This window comes from Mauremys mutica, chromosome 6, assembly GCF_020497125.1.
Source record: "Mauremys mutica isolate MM-2020 ecotype Southern chromosome 6, ASM2049712v1, whole genome shotgun sequence".
In the NCBI taxonomy this organism is placed as follows: domain Eukaryota; kingdom Metazoa; phylum Chordata; order Testudines; family Geoemydidae; genus Mauremys; species Mauremys mutica.
In genome coordinates, this window is record NC_059077.1 from 64,445,749 (window position 1) to 64,463,736 (window position 17,988).

The 17,988-nt window shown below is 38.4% G+C and overlaps 1 protein-coding gene across 1 annotated transcript in view; it reads right to left on the reverse strand.

Annotated features, from left to right (window-relative positions):
* The window catches only part of EFNA5 (ephrin A5), a 267,244-nt gene extending 249,478 nt beyond the window's left edge, over window positions 1–17,766 (reverse strand). The window contains exons 1-2 of the mRNA XM_045022104.1: window positions 17,525–17,766; window positions 14,601–15,774 (exon numbers count right to left, since the gene is read on the reverse strand). Of these exons, the coding sequence (XP_044878039.1) occupies window positions 14,601–14,725 (125 nt within the window). The 5' untranslated portion in view covers window positions 14,726–15,774; window positions 17,525–17,766. The remainder of the gene's footprint in view (window positions 1–14,600; window positions 15,775–17,524) is intronic.
* Window positions 17,767–17,988: the final 222 nt, after the last annotated feature.

Genomic DNA, 17,988 nt, shown 5'->3' on the forward strand with positions numbered 1-17,988 from the left:
ACACACACACACACAGAATAGATTCAGACTTTCTTCCTTTCTATACGAGAACAAAAGTCCTAATTGGGTACTGCCTCAATGTCACTGCTAAGGAGCACAATTGTTTGATTTACCCAGAGAAGTTACGCTATAGTCTACAGGCAAACACACTCTGATCAATAAAATTATATTAGCTCCAAACCCAGCACCTAAAATAAAGTGCTTATGAAATGCTTCCAAATGTTTTGTTCTAAAGAAGGCCATTTTATCAGCAGTAAATCAAGATAGCTAATATGAAAATGAAAGGCTAGGATTCCATTTTATATTGAACTATAAAATACAGTTCACTCAGTGACAGGGTCTGCTAAAGTAAAACAGAAAAGAGACTGTAAAACACAAAACCATTAAAAAAAACTAACCTGCTTGGGACTAGAAACTAGGGCAGAGAATCTATCCTTAAGCATTTTTGGCAAATAATTTTTGTAAGTTTCAGGCAGAGAGAGTTTGCTGATGGCTATCAAGTGGTAGGTAGCCAGGAAATAGTAATGGGGAGGAAAAGGACAAATCTCCCACTCTAGTTATTTTCTCCTCTTTACCCGATGCCACTCATTACCTGCTATGCGAATATACGTCAAATGACACACCAGGACACGTATGGATTTCCTATCACCTGGATTATACTAAGAATATTTAACATAATGCCACTATTTAATAAAGATTCTCTTTATGGTTCTCAAGCAAATGCTCAATCTGCCTCTGGTACATTTGCTAATGAAAGCAAAGACACTATTTGCAAGACAACTTCTGTGCCAAGTTAATACGAGACTGTGATTTACACTTCATGGATTTAAACAAGAATTATGCTACTACATGTGTTACAAAATGATGCTCTGTGCAATAAATGTTCCTGGTATTTTTGTTTGGAGATGGCTTCAGAAACTAACTTCTAAATAAATCTATAATAGGATCCTTTAAAAGAGAGCCTGTGAAGTGATCAGAATAATGCCACCGGAAATCCATGGAATATTTTGCCAAATTCAAAGAAATTAACCTGAAAAACCAAGTTATGCACACATTTTTCAAAAACGTTGGATTCTTTAAAACAAATACATATAAGTATGAATACATTATTCGGGCCCTGATCCTACAATGGGATCTGCTAACATGGACCCCTTGACCCACTGAAGTAAATGGGACTCCACATAAGTGAAGGGCTGAATCAATTTACAAAATCGGTGCTTAGTTTTCAAATTATTTTATCTTACTGAGTAGTTATAAGTAAAATGGGCTTATTTCACCAAGTCTTGTCTTTTAAAATTGTATCAACACCCCAACTTCCTGAGATTTCAATCTCCCCTACATTTTCCCCATTACATCACACCTCACAAGAGATCTTCCAGGCCACCTAAATTCAACAAAACAAATATATGACAGTATATTAAATGACACCCTCCTACCTCCCTCAGCCCTAATTTAGTTAAACTTATAGTGCAGGACCCAGTGTTTGAGATTCTAGGCAATGGAAGAGGGATGACTGAATCATCTAATACAGAGCTCATACTGCAAGGAGAGTCAATGGGTATAGCTATACTGCAGAAGTAGAAACCCACTTCTCAAAGGAATACAACAAGCTGGTCACGAAGTTAGGACACCACATAATCTTATTCACACAAGTAAGTGTTATTGAGTTCCAGGTGGTCTTGAAAGAGTAACCTATCATGTGATACAGCATGATTTTGAGGAGATTCCATCTGCTTTTACACTTTTTGCACTCCTATATCTGATTAATTATGGTCTTACCTTTTTAAACTTCTGACCTTATTCACCATAGTTATTATGTACTAAACTGGTCTGTATTGTGTAAGGCGGTGGTTCTCAACCAGGGGTACACATATCCCTGGGGGTACACAGAGGTCTTCCAGGGGGTACATCAACTCATCTAGATATTTGCCTATTTTTATAGCAGGCTACATAAAAAGCACTAGCCAAGTCAGTATAAACTAAAATTTCATACAGAAAATGATTTGTTTATACTGGTCCAGATACTGTACACTGAAATGTAAGCATAATATTTACATTCCAATTGATTTATTTTATATTATATGGTAAAAATGAGAGACTAAGAGCCTAACTTTACTCAACCATTTTTGAATTCTTGACCTTAGTCAGTCAGTAGAGCATAGTCTACATTTTGGAGGCTACGCAAGGAATAGTAATAATAAAAAAAAGTGGCACAATGTGCTGTTTCTCTCTTTGACTTTACTTACTGCTTGAAATGTTGATAAAATTTGAATTCTATCCTCATTTATTTGAAAATAGATTTTTATATTAAACAGAATTGGGCAAATGTTTGACAAAACCAGTGTTAGACATCCCAAAGCCCTATAGCCTGTCGATTTCATTGCAGATGGATAAAATCCTTCACTTTTTACTAAAAGATTCCTGGGTTTTACCAAACTATTGTTTGGGTGTTTATGGATTTCCAACCAAATTTTGGACCATTCAAGTATATGAAAAAACAGATCATGTGAAGAAAATCCAATACATTTATAGTATGTATTTATGTTAATAAACAGTCAGTGTAAACCTGAAGTTATCTGTTAAAGCAAGGCAATGCATGTGCATGTGTGTACATACTGTTAATGAACAGTTCATTAAATAAAACCACAGCACTAATCTGATTTTATGTTCAACACTCTTACTATTCTCTAGTTGTTGCTTTTTTCTGTACTCCCATTCCTCCAAAAATAACCCTGATATTTACCCAGAAAACTGTGAAGTTAATTTTTTGCCCTAATTTTTACCTATTATTTTAACAATTGTAATAATCACCAATAAATTCCTTGAAATTATTAAAACAAAATAAAAATAGAAAAGAAAGGGCCCTGCACATGGCCCATATCCCCAGATTGTAAGCAGGAAAAAAAACTGACTATACAGAGTAATTTGAAAATAACTGGCTTCATTCATTCAACCTCTTGATCAAGTTTACTATCCAGCCTGCAATCTAAAATTTACCATAGGACAGACGACTTGCACTCTTTCAATAAATGCAGGCAAATACAGCATTGATCCCTGCAATTTTATTGGAAAGCTCAGTTCACAGAAAGCATGTGCAACAGAGAGAAAGGGAAAAGTGGGTGAACTGCAAGAGGAACTATATATATATATATATATATATATATAATATATATATATATATATATATATGAATGACGTGGCCACAAATTGGAGGGGGAAAAATAATTCAAGTCTTTTGAAGGCAGAAATTGTGAACATACACGTAAATGGCACTTCCATACAACTGAGTTTCCAATAGTGTTAGTGTGTGGGCACTAAATATAATGCATGTGTTTATATATGTAAATACAGACAAATACACTTTCAGTAGAACTGAGTTTCCCCAACAGTGTCAGTATGTGTTATACACTCACAAAAATATATACACACACTTATGCTATTGTGGAAACTCAGTTATATTGATAAATATAATTGTGTATATCTTTACACACAGTTATTTATATATAAATACACTAACGCTTGGGTAAACTCAGTTATATTGATAAGTGTGTATATCTGTCTATATACACACACATGTACATACATGCACATGCATTATATATTATTAGACACATACTTTCCATGTTCTTTCCCTCTAAAAGCAGTGCTGACAATGGTGACAGTAGAGTGTGTAATTAGTTTTTATTGTTCCCCTGACAGTCATAGCTCTGCAAGGACCCCTTGCCTTTTCCATTGTAAATGTTATAGAAAAAAATACACTAATGGCAGGCGTTTAATTATAGGCACAGCAACTATGATGGGAGCTGTGCCAGAAGTGATTGGCAGCTTTGGATAGACCTATTTTTGTGAATATCTGCTTTCTTCCCTATTCTATTGCCCAAATTACTGAAAATGTGGGCATTTAAAAAATATTTTCCCTGTAACTGTTTACTGACAATTTAAATTAATATTATACTGTATTACCACATACTCTAGTGTTACACAGCTTCAAATGACCCCCCACCTTAAAATTACTGGGGAATGCTCAATAGGGAAAACAGTATGTGTTCGTTCAAAAAAAAGTGACATGCTATTTAAAAAGCTCAAGCTATTGACAACATCAGGAACAACAACAAAATTTCCCACCAACTCAAATTTGTAGTTCACCTTTTAAAAATTGTTTTTAAGAAAATAATACATATATTGTGATAGCAACTAAAGGGGCAACACATCCCCTTACTTTTTAAAAAATATTTACAGGACATTGTCCCAATGTCAACTATGACAGCTTCTCTAGTTCTGTCACTGAGAGGTGGTTGGCTTTTTGTTTGTTTGTTTGTTTTTTGCCTGATTAATTAGCAATTGGGAGACACTTTTTGGCAGCTTTTGTATCCCTAGTATTTCCTTTGATTTGGCACAAAAAGTCTCTGATGGGAGCACCGCTATTTGTACTGTACTCCTCTTGGTGATGGATCACTAATTTTTAATAAACTAAGTCCTAAGAGAACTATAAAAAGATGCTAGGTGTTTTGAGTCAATAACAGTAAACAAATACAAAAGGGAAAAAGGGCAGCATGTAAAATATTAGGTCTTTTCTAGACTCTGTATGCAGTGGTTATCCAGGAGATCCCATGTAATCTGAAGAGGGGGGCCTGAATTGGTTCTTATTTACTTGTTCCAAATCTCTGTCTGTATCTTTAAAAAAGGCTCTTGTGACTAAATAACGTGGATGAGGATTTTCCTTGCAGAAGAATGTTGATATGAACCTCCCTTCATTGTTTCTCATCCCTCCCCACCACCAGATGAATGAAATTACTTTGTGAAGCGGATCTCTATGAAGAATGGCCGCAGAATTCTGGACCAAATGGTAGTAAGTTTATGTAACAGTCACAAATCCCTGGCTAAACTGAACAAAGCAACATTATTCCTAAATGGTAAATTTTGGAATTTGAAAGTGAAAGTATCTTGCAATAAAATGGAAATTTGCAAATAGCTGTGGAGTCAATGGTGGAGTCGCCATCCCCCATTCAGCTGGCTCTCATATCAGTTACTTCAAAAAACAGTTTGCCATTCTGGTAGCTTAAGGCACTTTCTGTACCAGTGCAATGACCATGCTGTGAGAGAGTGTCAGAAGGTCACTACTTTGAAATTCCAGCATCTCTTTTTATTCCCTTCTTTCCTGAAACACGAGGAGGGAAAGTAAGATTGAAAGCTCCTACTTTGTCAACTCCTACTTGCTAAACATAGGAGAATACATTTCCTCTCTCTATGAACATATTTACTGTTCTTTTAAGTTGAATTATTTTTGTTTGTTTTTGTTCAACAGCAACTTTACAGTACAACTCAAGGAAAACCTCACTGATACCAATAAAACTGCAGGGAAAGACAAACTTCTAATGCTATCAAGGGCAGGCAAAATATAAATGTCCAAATTACCCAACCCACTAACTCACCAACTGAGCTAACTAAGGCACTACAAGTTTCTGTTGTCATAAGGAAAAAATGCTTTGTATTTACAAATGCTGTTGTATTTTTGTATAAGGGGCATAACAGTAGCTGCAATTACAGGTTTAACAAACACTAATAACTTGGAGGAAAGTTAAAAATTGAAACCTCAAAAGCTTGGAACAGCAAATAAACTCCATAAAGATTTTGTATGTGTTTACCAGATAACTAATCAGAGGAAAAATATTTCAGCAACACTGGTGTTTCGAGGCCTTTGTTGGGGTCAGTTAAGGAACGAGTTATCTCTTCATTGTTAAAGCTTGTCATTTCTCCATTCCTTCTCCCTCCCCCACTATTATAGGGCATATTTACTATTATAAAACATCTGTCACAAACCTGTAGAGAGAAAATGTCTATTTAATTTTTAAAGTTCTTTGGAGCCATTTTATTAATTCAAAGAAAGACAATGGCAGAGCTGGTAAAGCTGTTGCCAGACCGTATCCAATCGCTAACCAATATTGCCGGATTGACACAGTAAAGATTATCACCATATCAACAGATAGCTAAGATGATGCCAATTTTAAAATTTATTCTAACAAAAATCTACATGTTTGGTTACACAGCACCACAAATATTTCATCAGAAATAGAACGGTTTTGTTTTTATTAAGTGGTTTAGAATTTACTGAACCCCAATTCCACGGTAAAGATAAGAACTTGATATCTGGAGAAACATACTCAGCAGGGAAATTACACTTTAAGCAAAACAAAATACAAACCAAAACCACGCAGTATAATAAATGTGCATTATCAAAAAATCATTATATCCCTTAATAGTTCCCTATGAGATTATATAATGGGACTGTGGAGCTGAGGAGTATGCATGTATGGTTCTTCATAACAAAAAATCTGAATATATGGATTACTACTTTAATAAAAAGCACAAAAAGCAAAAATGCAACATTTCCTTACGAGCCACTAGGGAAGTGCTAAGGTACACAGCACAGCTTGTGTTGGTGGACCACTCGAGTGCAATATGGATTTGCCAGCGGCTGGCAAGCATTCACCCAACAGCAAAGAAATGAAAAAAAAAAAAAACTTTGGGGAGAAAAGAGAATATATTCTTCTAATGAACAACGCATGTCTGTGCTACAAAGTAAAGATTAATTCCGGCACAGTGAGTGAGTTTTATACAAAAGCACGTGACGCAGAACTTTTAATCTTGAAAAGAAAACAGGCCAGATATTTGCTATAAAAGAGAACACAGCATTTAGCAACATTTTAACAAATTGAAGGGAGACAAAAGTAGAAACCTCATGCTTCTCCCAGTTCAGCTTTTATCTCACCAAATGACTCTCAAATGGTTTAGTCCTTCTCTACTCTTCATTTCCATTTCACAGCTCTCCTCAAGAGCTGAATAGGCTCAACTCAACCAAAACTGGCTCTTTGGAAAGAACTTGATGTAACTGAAATGAAAGTAAAAAGTTAGCCAAGCAACCTACTAATAATAATGTAGCAAAGCGGTTTTTGTTGCGCAGTTGTCTCCCAGACAAATATATTCACTTAATGATCAAAAAGGAAATTTTAAAAAGTAAAAAACACACTTCTACTGTAAATACTGTATTTATAGATTTCACCTTATAGAAAGTTTTTGACATTCCAGAATCATTGGCCATTCATACTAATAGATTACAAAGGAGTTGCAATAGAAATTAAAAAACAAACAGGCTTGAAGATTATAAATGAAAACTGACGATCATGAAAAACTTGCTATCAAACATTGATATTGGCAACTCAAGTATATACCTTGTCAGTTAGCACAACGTTCACAGATTTAGCTACCAGATGATCTCTCACTGGAATGCATTTTATTGCTCCTTCACTTAACTGGAACAAATCATGGAAAAACTCTAGCATACCAGATAGCCGAACATGGGTATCAATTACAAATATTTCCTCTACATTTTGCAGCAAGCACTGAAGAAAAATAAATTAGTCAAACCCACATTTATTCCCAATTTAAATGAAAATTAAGGATTGACAGTTCATATTCATCTACCTATCAAATGTCAAATATATAAGGGATATTCCTTAAGACAAAAGGTTGTTGGTTTTTTTTTATTGGAAATTAGAACTCTGAGTGAAATCCAATCTCATGATCACTGTAAAATAGCGTATTCTCTCTTTTCTTTTCAAATGGTTGATTTTAATATAGATTCTTTTTTTTTTAATTGTGCCACTACTGTAATATATGGTTTCACTATTTTGCAATCGATCTTAGGATCCTTAAAAACCTGGGTTTCAACTATATAGAGGCTTGCACACTAAATAATACAATTCCATTTTAAATGGGCTCAACTATTGTAATCTATCCTGTAGAGAGTACAATTAACAGAAACAATGCAAAAGTACCAGGAAGAATTCTGAGACATGAAGATTTTTATTTTTATATTCAACTATGCAGAAGTATGTTACAGTAGGGTTTACTCACAATAGCTGTAATAATCACCAGAAAGCAGTTTCAATAATATGTCTGTTTTAAACTAAACATGTCCATTTAATTATGTTAGTATGCTGCTGACTGACTACATCTTTAAGCAGAAGTGTTAAGAAAACTTAAACAAAACAGAATTCTCTCTTCTCAATAATGAATACATCATTCAGAAACAGTAGAAGATTAGATTAATCATGAGACCAAAGATATTTTTTCAAAAGCAGTGCTCAGAACTGGAGAGAGGGACATGGAGTGATTAGAAGAAAAAAATTCTTGAGCTTCTCTGCATTTCAATTTTAAGACATTTCTTCTTACATAAAACCCTTAACCTGTCAACCAAAACAAAAGGACACATATTGCTAACCAAGGAGGAATTACACTCAACTCATAGTTTCTCAAACTGCAAGAGTGGTTTCTTCTCAATATTGTTTTCTCCAATGTGAGCTATTGCTTCATAGCAACATGAACTTCCCTCAACCCTCCCACTTTATGTGCTATTTTAATTAAAGCCTAATATTTAAGCAGTACAGCGTAATTCCTAATGTGGGATTATTTCAGGATAAAAGCAGTAACACTGTATTTTAATAAATGCAGAGAATTGTGAGTGGTTTGTTTTCTGAAGCAGAGGCCTGTAATTTCATGTGTTTCATATTACATTTGTTTATATACATTGCTACTAAGGGAATACCAATGTGTGAAAGAAGTAGGGTAGTGGGGGAGGCCAAGAACTAAAAAACACACCTTACAAATATTTTTTTATTTTTAATCAAATGAGAAATTGTAATTTTTTTATTGGAAGAGGATGGCTGGGAAACCATTTGTACAACAAACTGTTCATCCTGTAAGTTTGGCCACCTTTATTAATTTAAAAAAAACTTTCATATTTCCTTTCTTTTCTTTGTTGTTGTTACATTTATGCTATTCTCCCCAGCACCACCCCCTTTTAAAGACACTTCTGTGTGTCTATGTACATGTATGTGTATATACGTATGTCCCTCCCTAAGACTGCAAAGGCCAGGACTCCTGAAGGACTAATTGTATTCATTCATTTTCCCAGCCCAGCATGGCACTGGTAGATTGCTGGGCTCATAGCAACAGGGGAGAAAAAGAAAGGCTCATCTTTATCTATCCTTCTCCAACAGGAAATAGGGCCAGTGGGCAGAATGCAATGAAATACCTTCACTCTGAGCATTTGCAAAAGATTAAATGGGAAGAATTTCAGGAGAGTAATTTACCCCTTAACTAAATTTCCTCCCTGCAAAGGTGAAGGCCTGTAAAACTATTGTCCACTGTGCAGGTTTCACAGAGGGACACCATGACTGATTCAACCAAAAGGTATTTTTTCAGAGTCACAGGGGGTACAGTAACATTATTAGAATCTGCTAAGCTAGGTGAAATGAACTACTGAAGTCTCTGCTGGTGCATGTTTAATCATAAGAAATGTATTGGGCCAGAGATCTTTTTGTCTTTTGGATTTGAACTGCCAGATAAAACTATTCCTCCAAATACAAGACATATCATACCCAAAGAAGAAAGACTGAATACTTCTGGAACTTAAACTTCAAAAGGGGCATAATGCTTTAACAAATTCTGAATTATCAATATCAAACGCCTTGGTTCTCCCCACTTTGCTCCCAACACTGATTCAAACTGATCAGTTGAACACCTTATACTCTCTGAGCTCCAACCCTTTCCATATAATTTCTCTAATTTCTGCAGGGATATTTCATGATTTTAAAAAATAAACCCATCCATACGACTTGTGCATCTGTAATCGACATATTATGACCAAATTTTCAAACGCAGGTGCATAAAGACATGCTGAGGTATGACATATTTTTTGAGAAGTCAACAGAAGCTGTGGTGCTCATAAGCTCTGAAAACGAACCTGAAAAATCAGTCCACTGCTTTCAGGCTCTGATTCAGGAAAACACTTAAGTGAACATTTATCTGTTAGCATATACTTAAGTCCTGTATATTACAATGGGATTTAAACAGGTACATAAGTCCTTTTGTGAACACAGATACTTCCCTGAATCAAGGACTAAGTCCCTAACTATGGATTCAGCTTCCTAACTTTAGATACCTGCGTTTGGAAATTTTGATCTATTCATGGAATTTACAGGAACACACTCATTTTTCTACTCTGTACTCGAGACCTCAAGCAACTATCCTAATGAGAACTCTAATACTGATGAGTCCAATTATGGCATCACTTATGATTATTAGAACCATACAGTTAGAGATTAAAATTATTTTGACTATATAATTTCCAGTAGACCCACATATGTACATACACATACATAATACATACATATCTATATCTAGAGCGATCAATCCATGAATACAAATAATTATATTGAATTTTAAATTACATATATTTTTAACAAAGTTATTTATTACGGCCAACGGCATACACCCTTCTCATGCAAACACCACTGATTTCAACAGAATTAGTTCCCTGAGTGAGACAAGCAAGATTTCGCCCTTTGTATTAATGATAAGAGATTTGACCTGACTAGAAACACAAACTATTTAAAATTCTTTGAAACCACAATCAATTTATAAATTCTATACAACATGCAACTCTTGAAATAACTTATATAGTTAGACAGAAATTGCAGTCTTGAAATGCAATCCTGTAAAGAGTACAGCACGTAGCACTTACTACGGCAAGTAGTCTAATTTGACTTCAGTAATACTACTCACAATGGCAAGCGCTCAGTAGCTAGCAACTGCAGAATCAGGCCCTAAAAGGGAGAAATGTTGGTGACTGAATCATCATCATCAAGGTACTGATGAGTTAGATGAAATGAATATGCTGCATTCTGAATGAACTCTCAAAACTATGTTAAACATTGCACAGAGGAACGTGGCTATGACAAGATTCTTACTATTTCTCTACAGTGAAGTGGTACTTCTGCAGTCACAGATGTAAGACTAATGTGTTTTAAGAGTAGATCAGAATTCACAAGTACTTTAATATCTACAAAATCACATATAAAAAGCACTTGCATAAATTTTCAAGAATACATACTGTAAAATAGTCTATCCACAAGTTTTTACACAGTTTCACATATAATAAAGCAACCTTATTTTATCACATTTTAGTAAGCCTCGTGTTTAACAGAAAAGGAACACATGTTTTTATTTGGAATCAGCGTATGGTATTTATGAGGAGTCATATTTTGTTAATTAAAGTGACATAGTAGGAAACAAGCAAAATCATACTTCGAAGTGATTTTTCTGAAAATATATTTGGGTGATTTAAAAATAAATTACTATATTATATTACTCTTTCATATTCTAACAGTATTACAGAAGACATTTTTAACTATTCTACCAGGATTTTGGCATCTATTCAAAAAATATCCAATACAAACCTTTATAATATACTCATGGTGTTTTATTTAAGGGAAGTGTGTTTCATACTGGAGGCACTAATCTATTTGCACCAGTCATCAGATTGTTAATATGACTTTTTAATAATAATAGGAATTATTTCTGTTTTCATAAGTTGTTTAGTTAGGTTAGTAACTATAAAACCAAAATATAGCTGTACTTGTTAGAAGTACATGAAAAATCTCTTCACACAGAAGGTTTGAAGAAACTGTATTGTAGAGCATATTTCTATTTTCTAGCGCTTGAATTGAAATCTGAATTTTTAACTGAATAATTAGTTCACAGTGGATTGGTAACTTTGGATAAACATTATTTAAAAAGTAAGCTAAGCTACTATGGCTATATTAGAGGTCAAAGAAATAAAACATTATTTCACCTGCCATCATCCAATTAGGTATTGTTTTTGATTGCCACATGTTAGTAAAAACAAAATGCAGTCAATCCTCTGACATAGCAAGAAAAATTACTGCGTTATTACTATTGAACAACTGACTAATTTTAAAATTTTGATAATTTTACCTTCTGAACTTAGATCCTGACAGAGGCAATACAAAATACAAAGCAATTTTTCCTCCCATCGTCTTATGTTTATCCAAACAGATGTTTGCCTGTTTTTATAGCACAAGATTGCGGAACTTGATAGGCATGAATAAAATACAGATTTTTACTGCCGCTACTCTGTAAAACAGAAGAGTAGCATATTTGAGCTCTGTATAACTTTACCATATTTTTAACTCTTGAATAAACATGTCATATAAAAACAGATACTTTAAAAAAAAAAGGCTGCTTCCTATTTTAAGATATCAAGAAAGTGGTTTTTGTTTAGTTTTGCTTTGTTTTTTAAAAAGAGATGGCTAAAATAATTTGTAATGAACTCATGCTCCTCCTGTGTTTGGAAGTTTAACAAAAGAAAACAAAGTTTTCTTTGCAGATGTTGAAAGTTTAAGTTAGAAAAGGTTTTCATTTTACAGTGTTGTAATATTACAAAGTTTAATAAAAGCATTACAAAGCGACCCATTTTAAATATGTACTACTTACTGTCATATTAAATATTATTTCTACTTTCAAGTATCTTCACCTATTTATAAACCATGCATAATAACCACACACAGAGAAGCAGAAAAGTTAAAATTGTAGACTTTGTTTAAAAAAAAATCTCCATACTAGCGACACATGCCTATCATTTGGTCAAATTTACTCCCTCAAATATTTCTCTCTCTTTACAGTGGAGTAGGTGAACATTGTTTGTTTGAGGGTGTTTTTTTAAATGATTTTACTGTGTTTCATTTCAACTTTATTTTAAGAAAACTTTGTTTGATGAGACATGCGATTTTTTAAAGAGGCTTATGCTTTAAAATATATCTAAGTGTGATGGGAGGTAGGACCTTCCTTAATTCTACTCTAGTAGTACTTTAATACTATGCCTATGGCGACAGCTTTTTTTTTTAAGTATAGTTACTCATCACAACTAAAAAACTGTCCAGATAAATCATTATTTTCTGTCACCCTTCTTTTACATCAGCTTAACTTAACTGAAAAGCTGCCACCACAAGCATAACATTAAAGAACTAAGCTAACTAGCAAACTGTGGGCACTTGAAAATTCTGCTGGTTAACACCTATTTTGAAGCCAATGGTATACAGAATACAACAGTATTCTGCAAGCAAGGCAGATGTATTAAAAAACATGACAAGTAACAAAAATCAATGTGCTAATCTCAAACCAAACAGCAGTATCAGAAACATAAAACAGGGATAACCTAAAGTAAAATGTCCTCAAATTTACTTTGACTAGCTTGACAGGTTAAAAAATATATATATATCTGCTCACATTTACTTTAACAAATACAACAAGTGATTTTTTTACCTAAACATACAGATACCATTTGGAACAGGACTGAAATATCATTATACTGAAGTAAAGGGGAAATAACAGGAACACTGCTAGATCCTAATTTCAAAGAAGGTTCATTTACCATTATGAATAGAAAGTTTTGAAATAAAAATTATCTTTCATTTATAGCTACACTATCCACAAAGATGCAAAGGTACAAAAAAATCTTTTAGCACAGTCCTAACTGGAAAGCTTGGGCTCTAATTTTCTTATCAACTATAATTCAAGAACAGTTTGATTCTCACTAAGTGGTTCAGTGAAGAACTGGTCCACCGTCCTCCCCCCCGTCACCCATCAACATTTATAAATGTAGTTCTAAACTCTCAGATGCCCCTTTTATTGTGAGTGCATCACTAACTATTGCACTTGAATTTGATATGACAACTTGAGCAAGAGAAGCTGCCCTTTTCCATGGGAAACGTTCAGTCCTGGACTCATTTACAAGTGCTGAAGTTTTAGAAGTTAGAGGCTTCTTTGCTCCGTTCATGTGACTTAACCAGCTTACTCCATCTCTGAAGCCCTGACATGGAACAGCTGGCCAAGCAGCCAGCTCCAGCCCTTCTACAATCTCAATCCAGGCAAAACATTTCCCTTCTCTCCGTAGTGAAACCGTTTTACAGAAAAGTCATTCTCCCACCCCCAGCACAAACACATACACACAAAACAAATCCACTATAAACAGGTTCAATACACTGCCGTCTAGGTTATAGTGAAATAGTTCAGGACTTTCATTTCACATAATTATAAAGTTTCTCTGCAGCAGAGGTCAGTATAAATGGGTTCCAGTACCTATCTATAATAAAGGAATTAGATTTAAAAATGTTTATAAACGGATATGCTGCCACGTACAGACACATATACACAGAGTTTATTAACTGTAGATGCTGCACCTACACTTTGATACAAAAGTATCACTATTTGGCACTCTAAGGAAACCAGAGTGCCAAGCACTGGGGGGGGGGGGCAGTTAGCCTGATGCAATACTGTTTGCTATGCCTAACCGCTAAGATCTAAGAGTTCCCCCTCTTGCAGCACTTAACGCAGGCGTAAGAAGAAAGTTTTCGCCCCTCTTGCAAACAAGTAGGTTTCCAGGCACTGGTCGAGAGCCTCGTACTCCAGCCCCGGCGAGCGCTGCCGAGAAGCCCCTCTCTGTCAGCTACATGAAGTGGGAGGCCAGCCCCTTGCTCTCCTTCGCAGTCCTTGCCCCCTCTGCTCTGAGCACGTGTACAGCCCGACGAGCGCCCCGATCTCCCCCTGCCTGTCGTGCTGCTCACTCCGATGCCTGCTGGGCAGCGGCCCCGCGGCCGCCTCACCCCCTCCGTGGGAGAAGAACCCAGCACAGGGGTGCTAGGGGTCGGCTCCCTCGCCCAGCCCCGCTTCCTTCTTACCTGGGGTTGGTGCTGTTCCAGTAGACGGCATAGCGATCGGCCACCGCCTTGGAGCCGGGATCCTGGCTGAACACACACATCCAGAGCACCAGAAACACCAGCGTCAACATCTCCACGTGCAACATCACTGAGTCCCGGCCCACGCCGCCGCCGCCGCCGCCGGGGGATCAGTCAGTCAGTCAGTCAGTCAAGTCACAGCCAGACACACGGAGAGGGCAGGGAGGGGGCCACGAGGAGGCTGCACTGACGAGCGGCAGCGAGACGCCCCCCCAATAGGGTGTGCGGCGGGGGGGGGGTGTCCTTGGGTCCCTTCGGGAGCCGCTGGAGCTTAGTCACCCCGGCAGGGGGAGGTGGGATCCGAGCCGGGCGGCGGCAGCAGCGGGCGGCGGGCGGGGAACATTCACCGGGAGTCCAGTGCGGAGCCCACGGGGAGACATACACCGGCGCCGGGAGGCTGCTAGCGCTAGGCTGGGGTGGGGCGGGGTCCTCTCAAGGCACCGCTCTCCGGCCTCTTGCAAAGTTACTTGGTGGCTGGTGGCACATGCGGGGAGGGGGCTCAATGTCCGTCCTTCCTTCGCAGCCCTCCGGCTCTGGGGGCAGCTGCAACCGGTTCAGGTAAGCGCGCGAGGATGGAGGGGAAGCAGCAGCAGCAGCTACAAATCTTCCCCCTGGCGCCCTCCCCCCCGGGGTCCTGGGAACGTGTCCAGGCAGCTGGGCCGGGCGGGAGGCGAATCCGTGCAGCCAGTACAAAGTTTGCCGCTCTCCCCCCACCGCTGCAGAAGGGCAGCAAGCGAGCCCCGAAGAGTCCGGCTGCTGCGCGGATGGAGTTGGGGAGCCTGCTCTGCAGCAGAGAGTGTGTCTTGGTTGGAGGAGACTTCGTGGGGTGGGTTTTTGTCCTTCCTGTTCCTGAGCGCTGGATGCACTACGGAGCGAGCCACAGCAAAGGCACAAAAAGCGGCCAATCCAATCAGTTCTGCGGCGCGGGACGCGAGCAGATGGAAATCAGGGTGTTTTAGGAGAGGCTGTAAAACCAGCCGAACCTCGCAGAAGGGGAAACTGAAAGCCCACAAACTCCTCTGGTGATGCTGGTGTCAAGCCGCCTCCTCTGCACAGGGAACGAGCTGGAGCCGCAGGACGAGCAGCAGCAATCTCCTCCTTCGGCTTCCCCAAGTGTCTGTGTTAGAATAAAGCAGGGTCCATCCCTGAACCATCGACTTGGGAAGAAGGACGAAACAGTTTGAAAGAGCGAGGGGAAGGGGGAGGAAAACAAGCACCCCTCAGAGGACTACATCAGAAAACAAATCAAACCTTCGTCTTGGTCTTCCCCGGCAGCTTTCCCCTCTGAAGAAAAAATATTCCGCCCTAGCAAGCAAATAAACTTGAATGCAGCGGGGGGGGGTTAGTTTCACAAAAAAATTAAAATGTTTTAGAGGGGAGATATTTAAACTGTCACGCCCCCTTTTGCAATGCTGGTCCCTTCACTGCCTGTAAATCCGACATCAGCAGCCTAGGAAAACCTAGGAGCCTAGCGCGCTGGGTGTCTGTGTGCATGTGCGTGTGCAACAGACAGCTGCATAGATATATACACGGTATATAGACACACACACATACATACACATGCGTGTGCGTCAGAAGAGAGATCTGGAAGCTGGTGTGTGCGAGGAGTAGATGCACAGAGGAGGCGCAGACAGCTAGCTCGGAGCACAGGCGCTGCTGGTTGATCATGTGGGATTTTTGCATGCAGTTTACTTGGGCAAGGGAGGGGGGATGTGCCGGCGCAGCCAGTCAGGGCACAGCCTGCTGTTTGCTTACAGACTGCTTTTTCCCCTTTTTTTACTCCACCCGGATTGGTTTACAACGCGAGAAAAGGGGCGTTTCCTTATTCTCCCCTACTCCGTGCCAAAATATTATCCAGCCCCACCTTCCTGAAACCTGACTAATTGAATTACAAGGAGATCCCAGTGGTCCCTATATGGTCTTGCTGCTAAATGTAACCATTTCAACACAAGCTCTGTCTAGGGGTCCTCTCACTCACATACACGCCCATAAACTCATCCTTAAGAGTGGACAGCTGTCACTGTAAGGAGTGTAGAAAATAATTCAATCGTGCAATAAAGCTCCTTCATCACTTAGTTTAGATTTAAATATATGATTTATACGCCACCGGGGATGTGACATCAGCTGTTACTGGATGAGATGTGACAGGACCAATTGAATTGGTTTGCAAATTGCAACTCTAATCTAAAATATTACATAATCAAATTAAAATCGTGCGGTTGTTTAGCAGTCTGGAAAACAGATTCTCCCCTGCTTTGTTTTGCCTTTAATCTTCTTCCAACAATTGTATTTTGGCTCCCTAAACGGCTGTGTGTGTCTTTAAAGTAGTTTATTCAAGCGAGAGTTTATAATAGGGCGTGTCCTGCAAATATCTCATGGGACAAAGATCAGACACAAATGTAACCCCGCATCGGTGGAGCTGGTGTTAATGCGGCAAAATGAACCACCAAAAAACACTGCAAGGTCTACGTGTAAACTATGAGGATAAGCTAATAATGAAACTACTCAGCTCTATTTCATTAACATCTCTCAAAGGGCAGAAATGCCATCACTATGCACCAGCTGTATGTGCTATGCTGCACCGGCTGTATGTGCTATGCTGCACCGGCAGGGAGATAGATCAGGTGAGCTTTTCCAGCCCTAATTTAAAGGGGTGCGTTGTGTCTATACAGACACACATCCTCTTACCTTCCATTACGCCCCCCCCCCCAACCAACCTACAAACACGTTTAGCTCCGAAGTTTGCAAAAGTCTCTGGAAGATGTTGGCTGAATGGGACAACAGTCGTGGACGAGGGCTTTGCTCTCTTTCTATGGTTAGAAAGGGGCATCCACTGCGAGTGCGAAGGGTCACAGTACTACAATTACCAAAGGGAATCTCCTTCCCAGGTCCCGCTCACGTATTCCTGTCTCTTCTGAACCAAGCACCTTTAGTTCTGGACTGAAATCGTGCCTGCCCCCAGTGTGTTTTCTGTTGCTTCAATAAAAACCTCTCTCGCCATGTCCTTCTCTCCCGTGCCCACTCAATCTCCTCGGGTGGCTCGCAGTTTTCCCGGTGCTTTTGAGCTGTTTGAAAGCGCCCAGACTCCCTCCAGTGGTAGATTATCATGCCGCACTTCATGTTGGTATTTCTTAAACAGAGTAGAAAACTGAGCCCCATAAAAGTTCATAGACTGGATTAGTCTGTAGGTCTAAGCTAGTCTGAAATACCAAATAAAAAGAATAGGTCAAACGCCACTTAAATTTCTCTGTTTTGTTGTGTGTTTCCCTTTAAACAAGTAAAAATCCCTCATATAAATGGTATTCACAGCTCCTCTAGATTTAGGCTTTGA